The sequence below is a fragment of the Lygodium microphyllum genome, chromosome 17 (genome assembly GCF_053477565.2).
Source record: "Lygodium microphyllum isolate KBCC chromosome 17, Lygodium_microphyllum_v1.1.10, whole genome shotgun sequence".
Taxonomy (NCBI): domain Eukaryota; kingdom Viridiplantae; phylum Streptophyta; class Polypodiopsida; order Schizaeales; family Lygodiaceae; genus Lygodium; species Lygodium microphyllum.
Genome location: NC_141151.1, coordinates 71,658,375 through 71,669,013, shown reverse-complemented (window position 1 = coordinate 71,669,013; position 10,639 = coordinate 71,658,375). Strand labels below are relative to the sequence as shown.

The 10,639-nt window shown below is 41.6% G+C and overlaps 1 protein-coding gene across 3 annotated transcripts in view; it reads left to right on the top strand.

The window, feature by feature from the left end:
• The first annotated feature begins 263 nt into the window (after positions 1-263).
• The window catches only part of LOC148022025 (Eukaryotic translation initiation factor eIF2A family protein), an 89,184-nt gene continuing 78,808 nt past the window's right edge, over positions 264-10,639 (top strand). For all 3 annotated transcript variants that reach the window (XR_015694451.1, XM_087697625.1, XM_087697626.1), the window contains exons 1-4: positions 264-398; positions 500-572; positions 945-1,217; positions 1,328-1,514. Coding sequence is in view for 2 of the 3 variants with exons in the window: in XM_087697625.1 (XP_087553751.1) it covers positions 365-398; positions 500-572; positions 945-1,217; positions 1,328-1,514 (567 nt within the window). In the remaining variant the exon portion in view is untranslated. The remainder of the gene's footprint in view (positions 399-499; positions 573-944; positions 1,218-1,327; positions 1,515-10,639) is intronic.

Genomic DNA, 10,639 nt, shown 5'->3' with positions numbered 1-10,639 from the left:
CTAGGTCCATGTGGCACTATGCGACATCCTCGCTTGCCTGCCTTGCCAACCCTGCACGACTCCACCTGCCCACTCGCATGCCTGCCGACCCGCCCGCCCAATCTCAGTGCAAAGCACCAGGCGCGCCTATTGCTTATTTTAAATTGGAGGGATTTATAATATAATAAATATAAATGATGAAAGCCTACATGAACAGCATGAGCTACATGAAACTTGAAAACACGCTAAACTGAATATAATATAATAAATATAGATTGGACAATATAACGTTCACAGCATGAGCTACATGAAAGCACAATATAAAGTCTAGTTTTGGTCTTCCGATTTCTGTATAGTGCACGTGGAGAAGAGCGACACACTAGCGATGGCGTCCTCTGCACCTCCTTTGAGCTTCTTCGGTAAATATCTGTGCACGTTTTGATGCTCGTGCAAATAGATTTCTTACCGTCCTCTCTTAATGCTAACACAGTTTGTATGCTCTGTGCCCCAAACCCTGCAGTTAGAGGTCCGGAGGGTCTGTCATTGTTGATCGGACCGCCATTCAATGGAGATCCTACCGCAACACTCGACAAGTCAGTCTGTTTGTTTCACTATCAGAGCATTGAATTAATTTACTTCATTGGCAGACACTACATTTCATTCGTTCAACTCAAATGATCAAATTTTGATAGTGAAGATGAACCATACATAGGAAGCGCATCTAGATGCAGCTATTTCAATCTACCATGCCCTATTTTTCACAGTAGTGATAACAAAATGTTTTGACAGACTGTTTGTTGGTCTTTCATGACTCCTTTCATTTTACCACGAATTGTAGTTGTTTCCACCACCCGATGTTGCATAATTACATTACACCCACCATGCTTCACAAAAGCAAGGACAAGAAACATTGACGCACAGTATTTGTCTTTTTTTTTGGTCACTCAATAACGCATACAATGCAGGGTACCATGTGCCTCAGCAGTGTTTAGCAATGATGGTAGTATGTTAGCTGTAACCACAGACAGTGCAGTGAATATCTATGCTACGAAGAATGGTTCAGAGGTTCAGTCATTGAAGGTTGCTGGAATCAAAGCTGCTGCTTTTTCACCAAAGGGGACATTTTTGCAAACATTTGAGCCACCTTCCCAATCTCAGAAGAACCTCACTGTTTGGAATGTTTCAACAGGTGCCATTGTCTTCCAACAATTTCAAAGGACCTTTTCTAAAACTGCATGGTACGGAAGGAGTTACAAGTGTCTTAAACTTTTATACAAAGTAACGTAGAAAGCTTACATGGTGGTTGGTGCTATGAGAATTTAAGTTGTTGGTTTCATTAATGCTTCAGGCCAACAGTTCAGTTTAGCGAGGATGAGACTGTGGCATGCCGGCTTGTGACCAATGAAGTGCACTTTTTTGATCCATCGGATTTTTCAAAAGGCATAGTTGATAGGCTTCGTCTTCCAGGAATTGATAGTGTACAACTTGCTGCTGCACCTGCAACATTTATTGCTGCATATGTGCCTGAAATAAAGGTTTTCGATCTTTTTCCTAACTTTAATTTTGTAGAAGGGGTAAAGAATTTGAAGATCCTTAATTTGGCAGAGAATTAGAAGGGGTAAAAAATCTTAAGATTCTTAAATTGATATTTTTTCCTAAGTTTAAATTTTGTAGAAGGGACAAATTTTTGAAGATCCTTAAATTGGTAGAGAATGAGAAGGCCTTTACTTTTTGATTGGGCCTGGATGCATATCTTGAAACCGTATCTATTATTTTCTTGAATTGTATTGAGGCATGTACGAAAAGAATGAAACATCTACTCAACGTGTGGCTTTTAGGGTTTTATACAAATTTTGTATGTGCTGTGCATTTGAGAGAGAGGGAGTGAGGGAAGAGGGGCAAGAAAGGTTTTGGTGGGGGTGGGGGGGGGGGTGGGGGGGAGAGAAGGGGGGGATTAATGACTATAAGAGCCCAAAGCGACCTATGAGAATCATAATATTATATACATCACAACACAAAACAAAAATGATATGAAATGAAAGCACATGGCATGACTATCCTAAGGTGTTTGCTTGCAAGTGGAGTGGTGTTTAGATCTTGAGGCTAGTAATAATGGCCTAGATCTTGCTACAGTAGCTACTTTGATATTGTATAAAACAATCGAGCCCCGTAGCATAGAAAATAAGGTGTTTGCATCCAAGTGGAGTGGTGTTTAGATCTTGAGGCTAGTAGTAATGGCCTACATCTTGCTACAATATCTCGGTCATGTTGACGGCATGGTGGTGGAGGACACTTGTTGCACATAATCTCCAAAGATCAATCTAGTATCACCCCCCTCGAGCTTGCTCTTCAGTTAAGAATGAGGGAGCTTGACAAGGCTTGTGTGGCTAGAGGTTTGAAGAAGTGTTTAATAGTTTATTGGTTGATACCCTTAGTAGATTGTGTTGTTGGCTCTCTCAAGAAGGACTTTTGCTTATGGAGTTGTGATCTCCACTTGCAAGTGGTGGACCGTGGGATGGCTTTTGGTTTTGACCAATCATAAATTTCAAAACATGTGACAAGTGTGTACCCATATAGTGTGAATCCATGTAGTGTGACCACATGATAAACTCATGGTATGTGAGGTTGAGAAGATGGTACCATAGAATACCATCTTTTTCCCAAGCGGTTGGATTGGTGTGCTCCATGCTCAACAAGTGTTACATCCTTAGACATTTTGGATGGGTACTCAGAGTTGTTACACAAATAAAAGTGTTAGCAAGATTTACTAGGAAACATCTTAAGGAAGTGTGATTGTGCGTGTTTTATAGAATATACAGATATAGAGTTGAGGGGTGCATGACTAATAGCACACTTCATTGTGCGACCAAGGGCTTAGGCCATTCAATGTATAGGTCTCTAGCCAATTAATGTGTGTGAACAAGGGCTAGAGCCAAGTAAGTAGGTAACGTGGTAGGCATGCATACACTAACTAGGATTAGTGCTATTAATCACCCAAAAAGGGTCATGTTCATGCTAGGACGTGAATCGTGCAGTGTGCACAATATTTTCTCTTTTCTTTACTGTGTTTAACTGTCGAAACTCTAATTTTTTGATTAGATTAGCAAGCCTTTATTTCTCATCTATAATTGGTATCAAAGCAAGAAGCCCTTGGAAAGGATGAATAAATGAAGATTTTTAACTTTAAGAAGCAGCAAAAAGTAAAATGACTTCAAGGAAGTGCTCAATAGTGCCAAAAAGTGCAATGATTGCATAGGGACGAGCGTTGTAGGGTAGTTAGGTATGATCCATCTGATCTATCTAGTTTGTGGACTTACTATGATACCGAACATACACAAAAAAACGCTCCATAAAATCCGTTATTTCGTACAGTCATTAGAAATACATAGAAATTGAAGGGGTAGGCTAATAAATATTACTTGTTTTAACATGAAAGTGGCTATACATGAGATAGAGTGTCACAAGGCATTATCTATCCAATATCAACATAGTTTACAAACCACAAATGCCTTTACTTTAGTTTTCAGTAATGAGCCATGAACATGATGAGAGGTTGAGACAAAATGTATATCCTAGACTCTAGTCACAAGTAATTTCTAAGATTCAATTTCATTTATAAGATTGAATACATGTACAATGGATCAAAAAAAGAAACTAGCTGCAACAATGATGGATCATGGTATGACAATTAACAAGTGGCAAGTGGCAAGTACAAAAAGTAGTAGATACAAAAAGAAATTGAAGGCTAAACTCAAGGCGAGATGTGTGTAATGTGGAGGCTTCATGAAGAGGCTTAGGCATTGTGATAGGGGATAAAGAATATAGAGCTAGGTAGAGGTAGGGGAAGGGAAAGGAGAGGAGGCATAGGAAGAGGAAATAGAAATAGAGCTACACATAGGGGATGAGATACGAGGAAGAGGAGGGAGAGAAGTGGAGGGAGGAGATTCGAGAGAGGAGTAGAGATTCTAGAGAAGCTTATAAGAGGGAGGTAGAAGAACAGGTGGTAAATGAAGTGTAGGTAGAGGTCAGTGAGGATAAAGAGGGAAAAGGGTAAAGCCAAAAACCGGTTTCTCAAAAAAAAGAAAAAAAGAAAAAGAGGATGAGAAGTGGATGGATCGCATATGTCCAATTGGATTGGATGGATGGTACTATATGGATCTGTCCGCAGACCGAATGCAACCTTGAAGTGATGATTGCTCCATGGAAGTTGACCTTGCTGTCTTGGTTCGAAATTGGCATGTGGGATCAGCACAGCTGATAATCATCATGACTGCTGGAGTGCATTAAATTACTGCTACAAGTCACTTTTGAGTTCCCAATTTCTCAATGATTGCAGGGGAAAAGACCATGATTGCTACAAATAGAGTAATTCTTGCAGTTAATGTGTAAACAACATCAGGTTTGCACACACAATCAACTCAGATAGCAATGGAATAGTGGGAAAGGCCAAGTTTCTTCTCCCAGCCATCTGCTTTGATTCTACTAGCAGCATTTGTTGCTGTAAATAGGATTGGATTTTCAAAATTATGTGTGTGGCAAGCTCAAATATAGGGAAAGAGCAAGTTGATGCAAGTTTGGTGGTGCACGCAACCCAAGGCAAGTTGAAATCAATTGAAACGAGAAGCAGGCAATCGAGTTTGTTAAGAAGCGATGCTGTTTTGGACTTTTTGGGATTGCTTAGAGTCGGATTTGGCACGTGCTTGCTCAGGCAGTGTGTTGAATTAATTCACGATTATTACAAACTCAAATGGAAGTGCTCCATCATTTATTTGTTCAGCTCATGAATTCAAATTTTCTTCTAGTGTATTTAATTAGAAAGGAAAAATGAAAGGAAAAAATTTAAAGCGTGTGGGTGTGTGTGTATGTGGAATTCGGACTTCTAGTTGGGAGAGGGAAATCATTGAGTTGATGAGCTAACAAATTGATGAACTTGCTATGGCGTGGCCTACATCTGCACCATCCTTGTTGCCACAATGCCACTCCTGCCTTGAGGATGTCATCAAAGCTTGTTGTTGTGCGCTCTACTCACCCACCATACTCTACCCACTATTGTCAGAAGTGGATGCAGTGATGGAAGTGTGGAAAACTGCTGTAATAGACTTTTGAATGCAAGAGACAAAGGAAAGAAAGACACTGCAAAAGAAAAGAATATTGCACAAAGAACATGGAAGCAAAGAGATGCTCTGGAAATGGAATCCATATACCAAGATATGAGATAGTATAGAACCAATGTGAGTTGCCGGTTGTGAAGGCAGTGGCATCCGCTCCTCTCCCTCCAAAACTTGTCATATGATGAATGGTAGATAATGCATGATGATAATAACTGTGGAGGAGGAGTGCTTAATAAATAGGCTGAAATAATGCCATAAATGATTTCAGGTTGGCTAGCAATAAATGCCATAACCACCATCAAAATGACAAATAAAAAAATGCCTAAAATATCTAGAATGTACGGAGACCCCTCTGGCATGCATAGACTCAACCATGAACTAACATATCTGCTAATATCCTCTCTCAGATCATGAGTGATTTGATACAATACAATATACAATGAGAATATCCCATCACAATACATACAACTAGGACCACCAGAGTAGAACCATGGATACCCAAGCAATGGGTGCGTAAGTTGCCACCAAGGTGCCTTGGAGTGAACTTGATGTCGATGTCGATTGTATTAGCTCTTGAAAATAGAGAAGAATCATAGTAGATTCCAACATCTGTTAACAATGTCTCGTAGTAGTATATGAGACCATCTTGTCAAAAATGTATTTGAACATATGTGACCATAGATTCACTGCCTTTGGCTAGACTGCCAAAGTGTCTCCTCATGTGAGCTCAAACTAGGAGCCAATCCCGCTCTTTGTCAAATTACCGGCTCATCATGAACTTGGATATCAATCACAGCTCTAGGATTTGAGCCTGTCAGACTTTAGTTAGTTTGTCAGAGAAACCCCTTTCGGGAACCTGTGTACCTGTACATCTGTATAGATGAGGTGTATCAACCCCATCTCACCACCCTCTTACACCCCCTCTTTGGCATTGGAGAGTTGTGAGGGATGACTGCATCATCTGTACTAGCAACTTGGAAGGGAGACCCTTTGTAATATTTCCACGCAATTAAAAGTTAGTTGGTTAGTTCGAAAGTTAGTAGTCAATTAATAAGTTAGTAAGATTACTAACTAAAGACTAACTAAGGTAAAAACTAACAAACATTAATAACTAATATTTTTATTTAATTAAAAATATATTTAAAAATAAACCGAGAGTCGTAATCCGATATTTTTCTTGGATTGACAAGGACTGTAGCTACCCTTTATGGAAGTTACAATGTGAACAAGACTTATGAGCCATATTAATCACTAGTATTAATGTGCATAGTTTGGATGGTCCAAAGATATTAGATTTTTGGACAAAAAACAAACTAGTATATTTTAGATATTATCTTAAAAAGCTAGAACTGAAAGTCATTTAAAAGAAAAGACAATTGATGTTTTAGTTAGTTTTGGAGATTTTATAAAAAGAAAAAAAAATAAAGACTGGCGAAATCGCACGCGCCGCCATCGCAGTCTACAGGCAGTAGACAACACTTCGAACAGAGAAGAAAAGGAGTGAACTGAGAGCTTGCCAAACAAGTGTCTTGGGGTTTTACCCTCCTTTTGGAGCCAATGCAACCATCAGATTTATGATCTAAGCATCAAATCACTGAGTCTTCCAAGAGCCCCTCCACTCTTGTTCTCAGCCTTATTCCCTTCTCTCTAATTCATTATAAATATGAGGGATGGGGAGGCATAAGGGAGCATAAGGAGACCCCGAGAGGCTGCGAGAGAGAGGTAGAGAGAGAGAGAGAGAGAGAGAGAGAGAGAGAGAGAGAGAGTTACCCCGAGAGGTTGCACAGTTCCCTTTATCTCGATCCTCGACGTAGCCATCTTCTCTTACGCTCTCCCATCTCAAATCTATTCCGTCTTCGTAATCTCTTGAGTCTATTTGCGGACGATGGCCTCCAAGCGAAGAGTGTCGTGTGCGGATCACAATTTTACAACCGGCAACGAAGCTTCGAGCAAAGGCATCACTGTCAATCCAATTGCGGTTCTGGTCGTAAGTAATGTATTTCTAAATTGATTGATGCTTGCTTTGATTCTCGCATGAGATACATTAGGCCCATGCTATGACATACGAGAATAGGTTATGGGAAGGGATAAGCCTCTTCTCACATATTTGAAAGATGGAGTTTGCAAAGTGTTTGTATAGGGAAGTTAATTGCACTTAGTTGCATATGGCTTATTCGTTGATAGAGCAATCAGTCAGGGGCTATGAATAGCATAATCGTAAAAAGAATGACATTAAGAAATGTGCACAAGTATTAAGTAAATTTTGCATTGAATCGCTTTTTAATCCCAAGGGGAAGAGCAAATATTCGATGGAATTATTATCGCGTCTATTCTTGTTTTGTTTGGGAAATAATATAATTAGTTGATTGAACAACACCCTAAATGTTTTTCTTTCAATCAATTGATTGTTGCATTGTGATTTGGATAAATATTCCAAGGCTTGTGTTGATGGCCAATGCATAGCAGGGGTTTGTAATAACAAGTTGCCATGGGAATAAAGAAATATTTTCCTAGAAGATGATATTAGGGCTAATTGCCTTGATTGTGCTTGACTCTTAATTGGATTAATTAAGGAAGGATATTTTGTACGCGTGGATCATCTCCAAGACCACACTGCGGATTACCCCGAGAGGGCATTGCTCGATTTACAAGCCGATAGTCAAGCGGTGAAAAGGCCAACCACGGAAACGGCATCTCACTCCTAGACCGCTTGTGGGTCGGTGGAGCTCTGGACACCCCTTGCTTGTCCAAAATGGAGTTGGAGATCCCCGTGAGTGTTGGAAGATCCTATTCTAGATAAAGGATGGAAATTTTGGTGCCATGTGATTTGGACCAGGGACTTTTGTTGGACAGAAGGGATACATAATTCTCCTATATGGGCAGGAGACAAAGATTAACTTGAAGATAAATTAAGGAACTTGTTTGTCAAAAGGTCTGCTTGCTCTGTTTTCATGTCCGTGCTGTAAATTACGTGAATGAACCGTGTGCCCTAAAAGGCTTAATTAATGAAGCTGATTTTAAATGTCATACACATAGAGACAGGGAACGCCCGTTCCGGCACATAGGAACGGATTAACGCGTTCCGAGGGGTTCGGGCGAAGGAAACGCTGGCAAAACGTTCTAGCCCGTTTCCTGGCCCGTTCCAGTCCGTTCCTTGGCCGTTCCAGGTCCGTTCCCTGTTTGGAACGGCCGTTCCAGCTCAAGAGTTTTTTAATTTTTTAAATTTCTTTTAAGTTTTTTTTTTTTTGTTATCGTTGCCCGCGTTGTCTCGAACTGCCCGCGTGTCGCCCGTTTCGCGCCCGTCCGTTTGTCGCCCGTTTCGCCTGCGCCCGTCTGTCTGTCGCCCGCACTGTTGCTCATTTCACCTACGTCGCCCGTTTCGCCTACGTCAACTGCTCCCGCTGGCACTTTGCACTCGCGCCGAGTACCTGGTCCGCCCAGTCCGCCTGCCGACTGTCCCCGCCCACTCTGCCTGCTCTGCCTGCCTTGCCGACTGTTCCGCCCACTTCGCCTGCTCCGCCTGCCCTTTTGACTGTCCCGCCGACTATCTCGCTTGCCCCGCTGCCCCCACTGCCTAGGCCCTACTCCCACCTGCTCTCGGGACTTGTCTACCTCTCCTGCCTGCCTGGCCTGCCTCTCTTGCTGGGCGTGACTTCTCCCCGGGATCAGGTGAAGTCTCAAGGTTCGAGGATCATTATCTCGATTCTCAAATTTGTCATTGTCCCAAATTTGGGAGCTGAAAATGTGCCAAATTTTGGGGCATTTTCAGCAAGGAATTGCAGGCTGGAATGCCCCAAAATTGGGGCATTTTGAGTCTGTCATTGCCCCAAGTTTGGGAGCTGAAAATACTCCAAATTTTGGGGCATTTTCAGCAAGGGAATGTTCAATGCAGGCTAGAATGCCCCAAATTTGTGGCATTTTCAGTAAAAGGAATGCAGGCTGAAATAGCACCAAAGTTTTGGCATTTTTAGCATTGCTAAAAATTTAACACACACATGTTGAAATTTTGGCTGCAAATTTCTGCAATTTTATTGAACTTTACTGATTATTTGTCACTTTTATATAGATGGCAGCATTGACATCTATGGGATCTTCATCATCCACAGCAGGTACTTCGTCAACAACTGGACGAAGTCAAAGCACTACTTGGTCATGGTGAGATGAGGTAGATGCAGGGGTGCCATTGAGAGGTGGAGGGGCTCGCCCTTGGAAATGCAAACTTTGCCCTTATGCTCGTACTAGTGGGGCTGATAAAGTGAGAGCCCATCTTCTACATGAGGAGGGGAAAGAGGTGCGTTTTTGCACCAATGTATCAATTGAGAAAAGGTAGGAGTTACTTGACCGCATAGCCACATCTATGGGGAATTCACATGCCAGGAGGACGCCAAATATAGCAGTGGATCCAACAACATGGACACCAAGACCAGCAGGGCATGGTGCTTCATGCAGAAGACCACCAGGATTAGTGGCTACGCAGCCTTCTCGTGGGCCATCAATGGCAACAGGTCGTGGTGCTAAACAGAGTTCATTGCACACTTCATGGGAACCAAAGAAAAAAGAGGAAACAAGTGCAGCAGTGGCACGCTTTTTTTACCATGACCATATTGCATTCAAATCAGCCAGGTCACCTTATTTTTTAAATATGGTGACAAAGATTGCAGAGTATGGACCCACATATAAGCCCCCTTCATCAGAAACTATCAGGACTACATTGCTTCAAAAGGAGAAAGTAGCCATAGAGATTGCAACAGCAAATATTCGCAACCAATGGACAATAAATGGAGTGACATTGATAGCAGATGGATGGAGTTACACACGCCATAGGTCCATACATGGTGTTGTTGCATATTCTCGTGGAGATGTATACTTCATTGGTAGTCATGATGCTTCAGAGACTGGAAAGAGTGCAGATGTATTGGCATCCCAGTGGTGCGAGGCAGTGCAGGCTGTTGGGGCAGAAAATGTAGTGCAGTTTGTGGCAGATGGTGAACCTACAAACAGGGCAGCAGGAAACATTTTAATGGCAATGTATCCACATATCACCTTTAGTCCATGCATAGCGCATTGCTTGAATAACTTGTTGAAGGATATTGGGGACTTGCCATGGATTGCATCTCTTGTTGCGAAAGGCAACAAGATTATCACATTTATATGTAATCATCAGTACTTGCATGCTGAGTTTCGCAAGAGAAGTGACAAAGAACTTCTTAAATACTCGGATACATGATTTGCATATAACTTTCTTATGCTTGGTCGATTGCACTATTGCAAAGGTGCAATTAGGGAGCTATTTGCTAGTGATGAGTATGAAAATTGGACTGGGGCTGCCATTGCTACTGCTGTGTTATGTAATGTATATCTTTCTGATAGAGATTTTTGGGATGAGGTTAATCGCACCAACCAAATGGTTGATCCTATTATGCACATGTTGAGGCTTGCAGATGGCATGGATCCATGCATTGGGAAGATCTATGAAGGTATGGATTGCATGATTGAGAGGTTGGAGAGTTTGGAACCAAATGCAGATAGGTATGAGCAAATCAAGGAGT